We start from the raw sequence: 16984 nt of genomic DNA, 5'->3' as shown, positions 1-16984 counted from the left end.
CCTCGGAGGTGCTTACAAGAACCAAGAAAATATAATTCCTGCAGATTGTGCAGAAGAGAACAAAAAAGCTGTAACGAAGGCAAAGGGTGGACATACTAATTACTGAATAGAATTATATATGCAGTTGTAGGCTAAATATATTTTCAGTTTTTTTCTGGTAAAAAAAAAAAATGAATCATTGTACATGTTTACAAGCATCAGGTCCAAAACGGTGTCATTTGGACATGATTCCCCAACCCCCCGCTTCCCTTTTAAAATCTCAAGCCTGGGTCTTGTCTACCAGGCTGACTGGCTCTTCTAAGCCCCACCCAGAGATTCAGGCTGCTATGGGAAGTGAAGAGCAGTGCTTCAGAGCTGCAGGCGAGGGTGTTTGTTCCCAATGATGTTTATATAACTGGCTCTGGTCTACGTGAAGGCACAGTGAAGGCCAAAAGGGGAGGGGGTGCTAGGGAGAGGGGGAAAAAACCTGGACAGGGACTGAGACAGAGAGAGAGCTGACAATGACTGGTCAATTAAGAATCACAATCCCTGAGCAATTAAGGGTGTCTGGTTGATCAAAGAACTGTCAATTAACCAGCATGTGCAAGCACATGCATGTATGCACTCGCACAGAAACTGAACTAAACAGAAATTACCTGAACAGAAAGAACCCAAGCACCAATGTTTGAGTTGGAAACACACATCTTACAAAAATCTTACTCATGGAAACTGAGACCAAGCACTGGTGAAATGCATTGCAGTTTAAATCATTAATGGTCAAAGATAAATCCACACAACACTGCACTGCTTACTCAAGGATATGGAACACATGTAATTATGAGACCAGCACCATCATGCTAGCTGGATTTTGATGTGTGCATGCTCTTTTCTGCTCCTTTTTTTAATTCATCCTTTAATTAATTTCATTCTCCCGGTCGCCAAGCAAACAAGGGATTTCTTCTGGGTTCCCATGGCAACCACAGTTGCTAAGCAACACAAAACTCTCCAACATCCATTCCAGAACTCTGACAGATGGAAGGAGATGGAGATGTGAATAAGGGAGGAGGAGGGGTGGCTGGAGCACAGAAAGAGGAGCTGGGGAACAGGAGGAGCGAGGGGGGGAGAAAGAGCACGTGCGAATGAGTGAGGAACACGGGTGCTCCTCCAGGTGTCTCCTCTTCTGACTGTCCCTGGTCTGCTTTCTTTCTGTACGAGTGCAACACAAAGGAATGGAGTCTTTTGCCTAACACTGAAGCGGCTCTGTATCATGGAAAAGTGATTGAGATAGGAGGAGAATAGGTGAGTGTGTATGTCACAATGTTAAATTTCACAAAGATGCCGTGTGCTTGTGCATGTGAGTGAGATTTCCTCACCCTAAAAGCTCATGGTGGTGGTATGATTTCCATCAATAAAGGGGGAAGGGAGGTACAGAATGCGAGAAAGGTGGGGCAACAGACACTATTATGAGCGCTAAATGGGGAGGGAAAGACAGCAGGCCAGGGTAGACAACCGGGGAAATAAATGGCCAGGAAATGAGAAGTGTGATCAACTCGTATTAAAGTCCCTTTCCACCAATTCATCCTCACAGCAGAGTACTAAGCATCTCAAAACAAACTCTTTCCAGGACCACTAACTGTTCAACTATTCTCTTGAAATGAATAATGCAAAAAATTGTTAACAGGGAGTCCACTGTTTACTAGTGTAACTTAACCAAACAAATTGTATGAGGGTCTTGAGTCTGTCAAAACACTGACTAGTACAGCCCAAGACTAGACTGATGAAATCTAGAAACATTGCTCATTTGTATGCTGGCCTTACTCAAGTAGTCAATTACAGAGGTTACTGGGGAAACGAGTTATCAACAAAACCGAGCACTGCAGAATTACATCCTGAAAAACTTGATTATTATTAATGAAATTACTTTTCATTAGTAAATGCATGGTTTCCACAATGGAGAGAACACAGAGGGAGGAAATCACAGAATTGAGACATAAAAACAGATTTAAGATATAGACAGAGAATGGGAGACAATTGCAAAATATTTGAACATACTAAACATTTAGAATATTTTATCCTTATATATCATGTACATTAGGGCACCCTGCCACAGTGAGTAAAGGCAAGTGGGTTAGCTAGTTGGTTGTGGGAATTACTTGGTATTATTGAAACAAGAACATTTAGTGTCACTGCTGCAAAACACCTGTGCTATTTAAGCTTTCTTCAGCCAAGCTGAAAATATTTATGGTCCGAACATGCATCATTAATGGATGTTATTTCAGTAGTTTCAACTATTTATCTATTGTTTGTGTTATCGTCGCTCCCCCAAAAACCTTCTTAAAGTATGAGAATTACAAATATTCAAAATTAATAAATAAATCCAAGTCACTAAACGAGAAAAAAAAAAATGCACAGCACAATTTGCAACCCAACACGCAACCCAACAAATGCCCTGACTTGCAAATAAATGGCTTGATTGCTAAATAGCTAAACTTTCATGGTGTTACAGGCATCTTATATTTTGACCAGGTGATTTCTGGCTTCTGAGGTAACTATGAAGCATGTGGGTGTGCCAAACCAGAAAAAAAAGATGAGACTAGCATAGAATACATATAAGGTCCCATTCAGTCTTGTATCAGTAATAATGCTCATGTTCCATTCAATCTCGTGTCAAGAGTGATGCTTGTGTCATATTCGCATGTATTCCAGAAGTAAATCTGTTTTTGCAATCCTCATAATCTCCCTTAGGGTGGGCAGCAAGTATCACTTGTTTGCAAGCTAGTTCCACTCGGCTGCTATGTTTGGGGATTGGGCCAATCAGAGAAATGACTGATGAATATGTATAACTGCATGTGCAGTGCCCTCTATATGCAGCCTATGCATTTCAAAAGTGAAGAGAGGTTCTGGAAAAACTACAAACACAAAATTTAAATTGAATAAAAAAAAGTGACAGCAACAGTAAGAGAGTAAGTGAAAGACATACACGGCAGCAGAGCATCAACATATTACCGCAACCCAACCCAGTGAAACAAATCCTGAAATCTGACCTAGGGGTAAGTGACAACATTAACAGCTCAACACTTGACAGCCCTCTGCATGGCACACAGAGTGCCTGATACAACGCCGACAAGCTGTTCCACAGCAATGGAGGAGAGGCAGTGCACTAGTTCAGGACAGGAACTAGTAATCACTAGAGTGGATTAGAAGCTCACTGCAAGTAACTTACAATCATCAACATATCACAGCCATTTGAACAACACCAAGACGAAAAAGGCACTGGAAATAACTGCCAATCAAATGCAGGTCTACACCCAAAATCGAAATGCATTGTGTCTTGATGTTGTCTGTGCTCCAGAAAGAAAGAAAAAAAATGCTCCTGCAGATAGCAGGCCTACGGCCTGCATGTTTTTTAGATTCTGATCTAGATTGGAAGCAGTATGAACACACCAGGCCTCTTATTTAATACGATCAAAAAGTGAGCTCTTGCAAACCACCCCAGTGCCGGATCATATGTTAATACAATTTGAAGTAGTGATGTACAATGAAGCGTCTATCGGAATCAGACACTTCAACCATTTTCACATTCCAGGACTTTTCATGACTTATCCAGCATGAAAATCAGAACCAAAGGTTAAGTACTTCAGTACTAAATAGCCACAGCAAAATATGAACCTAATTTAAACTATACTACACCAATGACCTCAAATTAGTAATGGGTTGCAAAGACCAACAGAAAAGTCCGTGCTATCAACATAAGGTTACTAGGGGCTGCTAGTGGATGGCACTATTCACTGTCACATATTAACGTTATGTGTGAAGACACTGATGGTGGTGTGGAAAGGCTAGCAATTCACCTGAGTAAACATGAGCTCTCAATATCCATAGCATTACTAAAGGTGTCTAATCCACCAGCTCTTAAAGTTTAACAGCTTGCTGATGTGGTTGTGAGCTGTGATGTTCCTGCAAATGGTCTGAAAAATTCTTCACCGAACTGCTAGCTTCTTTGCTTCTCTTAAGTTCACCATATTTCCTTCCTTTCATATGGCTTTTTAACACTGACTCAACCATTTTCCCAACATCATTTCCTAGCTATCATTGGTTAAACGCACACTTTTCAGGCATTTTGACAATACTGAAACTGCTACTGATATTTAGTCTACACGACTAGCTAAAAACTGTCCAAGCTAAAGCTAACAACGTGATTCACACACTACTTGATCCCGCAATTAAGAGAGCATGAGGTGTGCACGTTTATTTTCCATGACTTTCCAGGTTTTCCAGGAATTTTGGTTTCAGCCAAGATTTTACATGAAAAAAAAAAATTTAATAAAATAAATAAATAAACATAATTTTAAAAATACCAGCAGCGGACAGATGTTAAAATTTGACCAATATTTAAACGCAACACACCATTACACATCAAACCACTCTCAATATATTCGTTTACATCTTAGCAGAAGTTTTGAAAAATCATCTTTGATGCATAACTTTCCTAAGTTTTTTTTGTAGGATGTGGGGATTTCTCTCTTACTTTATCACACATCTGTTGCTCTAAAACGGCTTGCCTTAAATATAAGTGCAAAATTAAAAAAAAAAAAACAAAATTGACAAGGGTTAACAAAGTCTTACTGAATTAGGTGTTTAATGAGACAAAATGACAAACACAGAGCAAACTTGAACATTTGTTGCTCATCATAACATTCACAGAACCATGACTCATTAACATGTACTTAAACAAATTTGTGAGACTTGAGAAAGCATCATGGAAACTGAAATACAGACATGACAAAAGTTCCTTCACATTTCTTTTCTCCAATTACTGTTTTGAATCTGTAGCAGAAAGACACTGTAAAGATTGGTAGTACAAAAATAATAGATTCAAACCTTTCCATAAAAAGTCAAAAGAAGCACAGCACATTTATTAGTTTCCACTGGTCACATGCAAATCTCACATATTTGTCATTCAAATTGAAGCGCATGAAATAACGGTGATGTAGCCAAGTCTGGTTTCCTGCTTCACATGTCTGCGCATAGATGACTCAGTTCTAACATTTGCATTAGTATCAAAGTTATTTTCTGTTTTCAAAGCTGCAATTAGTAAAGGTTTTTTTTTTTACTTTAGAAATACTAGAATCTAGAACTAAGCAGTGAAAACACTAGATGACAACATAAACCTCCCCACTTAGTAAAATTCAAGGATGCATCCTTACCTAAGATTAATTCAGTTATGAATTTTGTAGAGCTGTTACGCCAACAGAATCTCTAAAATAAAACATTCCTATAACCGCAACATCAGTATTTTCTGCTACTTATTACAACTCAAATGTAATGAGACCACTTCTCCAATTACTGCATTTCCAAAATGCTGTTACAATCTTAAAACTATGCTTGTACAAGGTTCAAAATACAATATGTTTTGGATTAACAAAAACAATCTGTATAGTACTGGCAGAATAGAATATGCTATATAGTAACAGAAACAAAAAAAAACTGTTAGTCCACGTCTCAAGCACTTACTTTTTACCTGTTGGAAGTATTTAATTCAATTTTTAGGCCTGCATGCTTATTGCAACAGCAAATCCATTAAAAACAAACAAACACCTAGTTTTTGTTATCTATAACAACTGGCTCCTGCAATGCGGAATTGTCCTTAACTGTTAGAATTCCGATAAAGTTGAACAACATGAACACAAAAGTATCATATGTCCAAGACAGGTAGTAGTAGTTTGAACAGTACCTATAGAATGTCCTAAATCTAAAAAAATCCACAAATACATTACACAAACTGACATTTTAATTAGAAGTCCAACAAAAAACTAGGGCCCAACCGATAATATCAGCCAACCTCCTATGGTTGTATTCCAGATGTCACTGATTAGAGACTTTTTTTTGCAGCATTAGCACGATTCAAACTCTCAATTCCCAATGATAGGGCGAAACCCACTCCCTGCTACTGGGGAAGACTGGAGACACCACCTGTTTAACTGATTGATGGCAATACAGGCTGAACTGGTGAATAAACGCAAGACACCATATTGGTTAGTACATACATGAAAAACATAGCCAGACCTAACCTTCCAGTTCTTGATTTGTTACAAACAGTTTCACACTTAAACTATCCTTTTTACAATGGACATCCCAAAGATGCAGTCAGACAGATGTGCTCTAACTAGGGATGCATCAATAGCATTTTCTTTTTTCCAGACAGAGTACTGGTACATATTTTTTAGTGCTCTCCGACAGAGTCTGATACCATACTGAGTAACCTACTTAGAATTAAGCAGTTGTTAGTGTAAATGAGTGCAGTGAACCTAAATGGTTAAATCATAAAAATGTAGCTGATTTTAAATGAAGTACCATAGGTAACTATGCTATATCATTTAACGCTAACTTGGATTGAGCAGCGCTGCAGGGGAGAAGAGTAGGTTTTGTTCCTCATGAGAAGAGCGCTTCTGTACTTTTGCTCCTCATCGGTGTCTTTTAACAATCTCTGTAGCACAGCGACAGCAGGAATCACATTCAAGGCCAATCTGAGAAGCTCATGTTTCAAGTTAGACGACATCTTGGAGTCTTTTGTTTGGCTGGTTGTGCTGTAGTTGAACGTCCTCTGAAGCGAAACATGCACTGTGTTTTTAGGAATCTTGCTCTATGGTGACTCACACTGTATATTTGAATGGAGAAAGCCTATGATTTATATACTCGCACTGACCGAGAACGCTCGGCCCATGCAACGTGAAACGCAGCTTACACAGACAGCTCTGTGTATAAACTGTTTCAAACAAAGCTGTTTCATTCAAAGTAACACACTGAGAAACTGAGCAGCACTGCTAACTAGAGCTGCAACAAACGACTAATTTGATAGTTGAATAATCTATTGATTACTGAAACGAATAATCGATTATTCGGTTTATGAATCACTGCTTTTCCAAATAACACTGAGTATAGCTATCAGCTTTTAAATTGAGCTTTTTTGTTTTATGCATTTGCTAACTAACAGTGAAGACAAAGATGAATACCTTATTCAAAAATTCACTGTTTTAATGAACTTTCCTGCGACCACAAAAGATAAATAAAAACTCTGATATCATTTTCCTGTCAAAATTTAAAACCAAGGATGTGCAAAGTAGTAGCAAGAAATTATAGCAAAACTAAATCAGTTTTCCTTTAATCAAGTAAATTAAAAAAATTTGGGACGGGGCAACAATCTAAATTTAAATTTTATATTCAAACTGTGCTTTGTGCATTCTGCTGTCTGTCTCTGTTGTAGCTAAATTTTACAGTCACAAGTCTTTATTGAAACGGAGGAAAATCAGCGTCTCTCTGTGCTCTTGTGAGAATCTTGCTCTCCTCTGAGAGCAGATATTTCACTGCTGCAGAGAAGATGCACCCTGATGAAACAGAGGGGAAAGTTGAGAACATTTGTGGCAAACTTGTTCTCTATAAAAAGTTAAATGAACAATTTCGTGTAAACATTTCATTTTGATGGTAACCCTTCGTCCAGCTGCCTTGTAAGTCCGCTGAGAACTACCTCCTGAAACTGATTGTGAGTGGAGCTGAACATTCGCGCAAAAAAAAATAAATAAATTGAACGCCCCAGTGGCCTCAACGTTAAGACAACAATGCACTGTTTAAAAATGTAAACGTTATCTGAAAAGTGAACAGAGTCGCTGTGAATAAGTTACGTGCTTGTGTTCCAACTCCACTGATGATTCCAGAGAACATGTATTTCAAAATAGAAAACATTACAGCTCATAATATGAAGTAAGACGGCTTTTAACTAGCATTAACTAACATTAACATTAGCTAACTAGCTCACTAGCACAGCTATGGCCGCGTCCCCAACCACACACTTCTGTACTTCACATACTACACTAATAAGTGCACTGTGTGCACTAATATGCGATATTTTTACACACTACTTAGTGTGCTAGTATGTGGTTTGGGACAGGGCATATCTTACTGAAATGAATCTTCATCCAGTGAGCCGTTGTGTTTCCTTCTCAGATGCTCCAGCATGGATGTGCTCCCATGCCAGCTAAGGTCAGCTTTACAAACAGCACAACTACAATCTTTTTTCTGAGTTTAGCATGAAATGCTCCCACACTTTTAAGGATTTTGTTCTTGAGGCTGACATCGCGCTTTTGTTAACTTTCCAGTAAGCGGTAATGTCAAAAATGACATCACCAACTAATCGACTACTAAATTAGTTGCCAACTAATTTGGTCATCGATTTTAGTCGTGAGTTGAATAACCGTTACACCCCTACTGCTAACACTGTGCACTGAATCTAAAGCAGGCAGTGATGTAAACAGTAGGGCAGTATAGTCTCTCTACAGCCTATCTTACAGAACAAATCACCTTATTATCGTTTAGACTTTTTTTATGCCTCTTTACGTGCCCTACGTGCGTTATTTCTAAATATTTATTTTCTAACGTAATGTTGACGGAACGCAAAAGGCGGAACTTGGAAGTGGGAAAGTGCAGCGCCCGGACAGTCTGTGGCGGCATATAACAAAAACACTACTGGATGAGCGAGAAATCCGACCGGCTCCCTCTGCATTAAAAGCCAGGTTAGGTCAGGAGTCAAACCCAAATGATAAGAGCCATTTTGTCCTTTCAACAAAAATCAAACCACCTTGGGAGCCGCAAAATTTAATGTCCAGTATGTCTCAGTATGTCCTAATGTCCTAGTATAGGCTAAACAATATAAACGAAAATGCTGACTTACTTTGCTCTGCTTTAAGCTTTAACTAGTTATAGCCGCTTTCCTCCCCTTTCCACCAGAAAACGTTTCCTTAAAAGTAGACCAGTTTCTTGAAAAATGTCTCTCATCGTTCGACTGTTTTATGAGGCTGAAGTCGCTTCTCATTCTCCAGCTTCTTGTTCGTATTTTCTCGTTCCACCTTAAATTCTGCCTGAGGCGCTGAATGTAAATGCGGCACCGTTTAAAGTGGACCGGGAAAATTCGAAAGAGAAGCGCCTACATCTTTGCGACTTTTAGTGTTTGACAGTCTCTCGTTGCAGATTTAACTTACCAGGAAACCAGCTGCGCTGCTTATAAATGCGAATAAGTCCATTCATCTCCAAATGTTCGTCTTAAATCTGTGCCTTTTCATTCGCTACTAGCCAGGCGAGACTTCGTTGCTAAGTGACCTGCAGTCTGCAGGCCAGTTCTCAGCTGTTGAGAACCAGGGCTTTCGTGCTATGTTGCACACGTCCCGTCTCGAAGATATTTTACTGACACAGAGATCCCACCACTCTCTACAACGAGACCAAAACTGAAGTTATAAAATCACTGAAGAAAACGAGTAGAATAGTTGTAATGTGCAGGTGAGTGGCAGCAGCATCTCATGTGCTCCAAACAGCAGTGAATGAGAGCCTTCGAGGTCACTTGCCACATCACTTCCATTTGATTTATTAATAAAAGATACTGGAAGTAAATGCATTATGGATCATTACAAATACTTTGTTTTAAAACTACCAAATCCTCAGACAGTAGGAAAATAGAAATCCTGCATAACAAAAAAAGATGCATCAAGATGCATCGATAATCGTTTTATAATCTCATTGCAGCCCTCTGAATCGTGAGGTGCCTAGAGATTCCCATCCCCAACATACATACATACACACACACACACACACACACACACACATATATATATATATATGTGTATGTATGTGTGTGTGTGTGTGTATGTATGTATGTATGTATGTATGTTGGGGATGGGAATCTCTAGGCACCTCACGATTTGATTCAGTTACGATTATATCGTCTGACGGTCACAGAGTCTAATACCTCTCTGTGCGAGCAGAGTCTCCTTCACTGCATTTGTTCATCAGCACGGCAGCTACACTTAGCTTATGCCACACATTATTAGCGGGTATCAGAATTTTGGTAACAGTGAATTTTTAAATGATCGTCGTTAAATGTCGTTTAGGATTGAGGATTGGTAATGTATTAATAGTTAGGTTGAAGACCAGCTGCACAAAATGTTTTTTTTTATTTTCCAGTTATTTTTAGTTAGACGGTTAACTAAATTAATAGCTAGTTAGTCTTTTTTTATCATGGAAAACAATAGTGCATCAAAAGCATACAGGCTGAGTTAAGTTCAGTTATAGTCAAGCTACAGAGAGCAGTGCACATTCTCTACAAAACAGTTTTGCTAAATTTAACAAATTGGGAAAAAAGTGTGGCCAGTTCAAACATCACAGCATATTTTTAATTTTTTCCAATATGTTAAATTTAGCAAATAAAAAGAAGTTGTGTACAAAGTTTGTTCCCTGTAGAGGATGTGTTAATTTATTTTAACTTATCTTAACAATAACGTTTCTATCCACAGGCCTAAAAAAACAAACAAGAGAGTCAGTGCTTTCATTCTAATATTATGTTATGCAGTTTCTGATCTGCATTTTGAGACTCTTCTAGTAGGCAAATTTGAGTACAGTGTCAAAGCGTGATCTTAAAAGGCATCACAGACAACTGCTCAGACATTCAGGCCAGCAGACAAAGCCGTGAGGCAAGTGGGCTTGAGCTCAATAAATCACTGCTGTGTACCCGAGACAAGCATGCATTCTAAAAACTTTTCCGCTTTTGTGGTCATAACACGGGGTCTGCCTTGAGAGTTTCCCCCAATCGGTGCATCTTGTCTGACTAATTAGTCTATTAAACATGGATGGCCATATTCTTGCAACCAATTAAGCTATGTGGTTATCAACAAAGTTTATCAGTTTGCGTATCCATGAAAGGTTAGGCACCAGAGGAAATTCATGCCACTCATTCCAGTACTTTGTGGAATAATTATGTTTGCACAGAACAGCTAGCATCTAGTTTGAATTAGCTAAAGCACAGCAAGCACACTGAAGTCACCTGTTTTTTTATACATTTAGTTCAAATGGCATTTTTTATTCACACTTCAATCTATTTTCATATCTGTACTTCCACACTGGACAGACGCTAGCTGTGCTTTGGACTGTTGTCACTGTAACTATGGTTACCGTGTGAGAGAACTGAGTACCTTGTCAAATGCTGTCTGAAAGCATTGCTGACCAGAGCAGTTCTATTCCTTAATACAGTAAACAGAGATGTAAGTGTGGTGGCAAAAGTTAAGTCACCTCCTGAATGAGTTCTTAATACCAGAATCCTATTTCTTTGTCCAAGAAACCATTCTTCTCTGCAGTAAAGCTGGTTAGCTCTCATTTAATAAATGAAATGTAAACAACTCAAGCAGCAACAAAAGTCAACTGGAATAATGACATTTTTCAGACTACTTAAATAGCAGTTCACTCCATGCTGAAACAAAAAACAGCTTTAAAATGATATCTTAAATATCCTATATGTGAACCAGAGCATTACCCACATCACTGACAAGAATATGCAAGAACGGAAGAATTTCACTGCAGCCTAGTCTCACCAGGGAATTCAGACCTAGAAGTAAGTAAAGTTAATCAAAGCCTGCAGGGCTGGTGTGTTCCCATGGTACATTTAGCGTTATCGCTTTCCTCAAAGAAAGTGATTTTTTTTATAAATTCATTAAATAGGCAGGCTTTCTGGTATGCACTTACAGTTACTTAAGTTTAAACAATCACCATTCCACTATACATGGGTATATGTACTGGAAGATTCCACAAATGATTTGACAAGGATTTTGACAGCTTAGGTGACTAATGGAGAAATACAAATGAGGAAGCTGTCTGTACTTAGAAAGAACAAAGACATGTCTGACCATAACAGACTTTTTAGGTGATGGACACATTTACAGATTCCTTCAGAAATAGTGCACTTTGATGAGTCAGATTGACTTAATGCAACTTTGCTGGCAAAAGAATAAATTAGTTCAATCCTGGAAGCTTCCTTGGCGCTGTTTGCCACTCTCCTTACTATGATTTCAGTAAGAAATTTAAATAAAGCTAGAATCAGGCATGCTAGGGTTAAGAAAACACTAAAATATGCAGTGCAGTGGCCCTTCAGAATTGCAAGAAGGCATCCCCTTGGTTACAGTTACTTAACTTGCTCCAAGAGCTAATCTGTACAGTGCTGAAAGTTAGTGAAAACAAAAAGAGAGATATTGTTGATGATGGAGACGTTAGAACAGCAAACCCAGTCGTCCTGGGGTTGTCAATGGTCAAAGCAAAAAACGAAGACCTGAAGAGGGTCGGTGTCCTAAAAATCTGTCCATCATTGGCAGGCTACTGAGTATGTTAATAAAGCACAGACTCAGCATATATTGCTACTTACAATTTAGACAAGGCTACAGTCAGCTTCTTATTCATCAGCTCAAATTCTCCCGCTCCACCTTAAACAGTGCCAAGTATCTCAGTGGCCTGAGTCGCCAAAATATATCTGTTGTACTATTTAAGGCGGAACAGTAAAATTCAGCTTTGTGTGATTTAGTGTGATCGTCTGTCTCCTTTTGTAAACATAACCTGTATAAAATGTGTATCCAATACACATGGACACACACTAGAGGGCCCTATCCACGGCGCCCAGGGAGCAGTTGGGGGATAGGTGCCTTACTCAAAGGCACTTCAGTCACGTCCTGCCAGCTCAGGGGATCAAACTGGCAACCTTCCGGTCACAAGGCTAGCTCCCTAACCTCCAGCCCACAACTGCCCCGAAATGAGCTGTAACTTAAACATTAATACAAAACTCATTTACACTTACCAATCCTCTGATTGAAGATTTTGTCAAAAGTGAGCTCATCTCTCTCTTCCAAGTACTTCTGCATTACACTCCGAATACTGGCAAAAGGAAAACAGAAGAGGGTCATTGTTAAAAATAAGCCAGTCACAAGATAAAACCTTACACAGTCCAATTAGAAGCGGATTCTTGGGCAGCAAAGTCTTGTCTCCTCGCACAGAAACGGACAATTAAAAGTGAATCGTCAGGAACCAGCACCTGGGTCACACCATAACTTATTTTCATCTCAGCACCTGCCCTGTTACAAGCCTTTCCACAACCACTTGTTCTTTACTCTCCATCTTGTCCAGATTTCTTCCCAGTGGAAGGCACTGCCAATGTGCCCTGAGAGAGGGTGTTAATGAGCACCAAGTTTGGGAGAATGAATCAATTAACACCCCCTCCAAGGGTTCATTATCACCCAGCCACGGCTCCACTGAGAATCAGAATGCAGGTCAAGGGAGAGGTATCCCTGACACATTTGTACAGCTGGCTGCTTGGCCAAAGTGGGCAACAGACACTAAAACAGTTCTAAAAGGAGGATTTAAATATAATTTATGCAAAGAAAGAAAAATATATTTTTTTTTAAATGTGGTAGGAAACTGCACTGATTACAATGATATTTCCAGGTTGCTAGGTGCTTGCGGTTGAGTTTGCACTGAACATGTAAAAACATAAAAACTCAAGATTTTTGCAGATTAAAGCTTCCCGTCCTTTGGACACCTTTTCTATGAAACAAAAGAATAGGAATCACAAACTTAGATGTGTGGACTATAATGGATTGCTTTAATTAGCAAATGAAACCATGAGCAGATCTCACACTCAACTCACTGTTTCCTGTTAAGGCAGGGTTAGCCTCAATGAGAGCAGTCTGTGTATCATGAATATCTCTGGTCAGGTATGGAGGCTTTGGTGTGCAAATATTAAAAATGAGTTTAAAGTAAAATCAATTTGTAAGAGTGAGATTTATAAATCATAAGAGCTGAGAAATTCAACTCAACCCAATGCTTGACTGCCTGTAGATGAGTTTGACCAATCAGATCACTACGTGACAACCACAAATACTAAGTCTGGCACCCACTGGTAGTAATATGTTAAGTTGTCTGCATTCATACCTCAAGTCATACACATACATACACATACACACATACATATATACATACATATACATATACATATATATATATATATATATATATATATATATATACATATATACACACACACACACACACACACACACATATATATATATATATATATATATAAACAAATAAATGGATGTCTTCTTACAGAGTATATAGAATATATAGAGAGTCTGTTAACAAAATGAGAAATTAAAATGAGTAAGGATAGGTTTCTATGCAGAACTACATTTCACTCACAGAATCACCACTGATGTTTGCAAATATTCCAGACTTTTGTTTCTAAAGTCAAGATTTTTTTCCAAACAGTTTTCCATACAGTTATACCCTTAAAAATAGCTGCGTTTGAGATGCAGTCTGAATCCCCAATACCAGTCAGGCAAAGACAACTTGATAATGTCCATCTGCAACAAGAGCAGGCCTACAATGTTTCGTTCGGTTCTTGAATTAAGTGACTGAATTCCCCATGCTTCTTAGAATGGGCAAACAGAATTTGGTCAACACAGAAAAAAAATGTGAAATTTTTCAGCACAGAGAATAGCAGGTGCGCCAACCATTTTTCCATGCAGAGTATAGATTAAGTGTTTAATCTACATATTTATAGGCAAGAACAGCTCACTATCACAGTTTTTAAAAAATGTAAATTTCAGTGAGCATGTTTTTCATTAGAAGCTGTTATAAATGAACAATAAATTAATTAGGAACAGTTTAACTGTACAATTATACATGTTTTAAAATTCAAGAGGTCTGTTTTTGCAACCAGGTTTACAAGAGTAGCCTGCTTTGATAAGAACAGACTCCATTTGAAAATAATTTAATGACAGACAGCATCATTTGCATCCTGCATTATACCTGCAGAAAGACACTTCTGTCAAGCAGCGAGAGACTGGCTAAGAGTGAGGTGGGAGATATTCTCATCATGTGCAGTGGACACGTATTGTACACCTTTTCTACTAAGCAAGTGCCCTTCCACATTTACATCTCTTCGCTCCCCGAATTCCTATATGATTCTAAAACACTCCAGTCCCTTACACTCATTTTTACTCTCAAACAATATTGGCAGCATCTCTCAGCCCCTTAAACACTTCCAGTCATGCTGTCAAAATCTCACCTCACTGCCAGTAGGCTAAGCCTCCACCTGTTGAGAATGTAGCAGCGCTGCGCTAGCTCTACAACTCTGCATTCACTCAGCTCTGCCCACAGATGACAAAATGCCTTTCATAACCCAGCCCCTTTTCAACAGCCTGACTTTTTATTCTCTCTAATTCAAACCACTTCTATCGTCCCTGTTTATGATTTACTTTTTCGGGATGATAAAGATAATTACTTACAAGCACACCTGATTACAAACTTTAACACAACTGAAACATGCAACACTGATCTATTATTATTCATATTTATGCTCAAATGTGGCAAATCGTCAATTCTTTTCATCAGACACTTGCTAATTATCTTCAATCACCTCAATATGCACAAGACACAAAGCTAATTTTAAAAGTGATACTTTCAGAAGTAATCTTCTTTTCTTAATAATTACAACAAAAATGTTAATACTGCTAATTGGACAATACAAAATGTGAATTATCCTAGTACAGAGATGTTTTCCCAGTTGTCAAGTTGTGATCATAAAACCCTGTGGTTGGGATGACAGACATTATGCCAGACTTTTTTTTTTTTAAAGAGAAAAAGTACTAATGTGGACAATGATGTCAAAGGCTAATGCTTTTACCCAGTCTGCATTATACTGCCTGCTAATCTCTATGGTAATCCCCAAGAACAGAAAGCTAGAGGGTCACTAAAACAGCCTAATGACAACAGCTAGCCTAGTGCATGTGTGCCTTACTACTTTTTTTGTGTTGCAATAACCCACAACACACAATAACATGCCATATCAGTCTTACTGCAGTGCTGAGGATAATCCACCACCCAAATAATGCTCAGTGTGCCTGGTGTGCTGCATTATTTTCAATGCAATAGCTTTCGCTAAAATTGTTCACGGACAGAACTGTCTGTAATGACTGCGTTTCGTGCAGCATGGACTGAGCGTTTTTCATACAGTGTGATTTTTTATACAGTATAAAAATTGTAGGCTTTGTCTGTATATCATGATCTATTCAAATGTATAGTGTGAGTTAACAAAGAGCAATATTTCTAAAATTGCACCGTATATGTGATGCATACCTATGAAACAAAGCGCTTTTATGACATGGAACAAAGCCTGCTCTACTCCACCGCAATGCTACTCGAACCAAGGTAACTAACGAAGCATGGCTAGCTAAAGCACGTCATTTAAAAATCAGCCTGATTTTAATGACTGAACTGTTACAGTGGTACCTTGCACTCTAACACAACTGTTTAATTCTAAGTAGGACTTGGTATCAAAGAATACTGATATATATATATATATATATATATACACACACATACACACACACGTGCATATATGTACACACACACACGATCCCCTTTGAGAGCAGATATTCCGCTGCAGAAAAGATGCGCTCTGATGGAGCAGACGGGAAAGTGCTGAACGTTTGTGGAAAACTTCTCTAGGAAGTTCTCTATTAACAGTTAAGTTTAAACGATTTTGTGTAAACATTTCATTCAACGGTAACCCTTCATCCAGCTCCCCTGCATCTTCGCATAGAACTACCTCCTGAAACTGTTTGCGAGCGTTCACAAGTATTCACAGAAAACAGAAAACTGTTTACAAACGTTCTCCTGTGTTTGCCGGATTTGAACACACTGGCGGTCTCGACGTTAAGACAGCAATGCAATGTTTGAAACTGTGAACATTATTTGTAAGGTGAATAGCATTGCTGTGAATAATAGTTACTTGCTTCTACATTCTAACCCCATTAATGATTCAAGAGAACAGGCATTTCAAAATAGAAAATGTTACAGCTCAGCTCATAACATGAAGTAAGACTGCTTTTAGCATTCAAATTAGCAAAGCACAGCTAACTTACTGCGATGAATGTTCTTCAAGTGAGTCGTCGTGTTTCATTCTCAGACGCTCTAACATGGAGGATGTGCTCCCATGCCAGCTGAGGTTAGCTTTACAAATACCACAACTGACAACCTTTTTTTTTTCTTTCCTAAGTTAAGCAGGAAATGCTCCCACACTCTTGAGGATTTTGTTCTTGTGGCTGCCGTCTGTATGCAAATATATATGCAATACATATAC

At 38.6% G+C, this 16984-nt stretch overlaps 1 protein-coding gene across 1 annotated transcript in view; it reads right to left on the bottom strand.

The window, feature by feature from the left end:
* Positions 1-16984, bottom strand: part of grk3 (G protein-coupled receptor kinase 3) — a 53498-nt gene that overhangs the window by 26400 nt on the left and 10114 nt on the right. Inside the window, exon 2 of the mRNA XM_036595472.1 lies at positions 12638-12714. Coding sequence (XP_036451365.1) covers positions 12638-12714 — 77 coding nt within the window. The remainder of the gene's footprint in view (positions 1-12637; positions 12715-16984) is intronic.

Source organism: Colossoma macropomum, unplaced genomic scaffold (assembly GCF_904425465.1).
Source record: "Colossoma macropomum unplaced genomic scaffold, Colossoma_macropomum, whole genome shotgun sequence".
Lineage (NCBI taxonomy): Eukaryota > Metazoa > Chordata > Actinopteri > Characiformes > Serrasalmidae > Colossoma > Colossoma macropomum.
The sequence above is the reverse complement of the archived record's forward strand: the minus strand, read 5'-3'. Positions and strand labels throughout refer to the sequence as shown.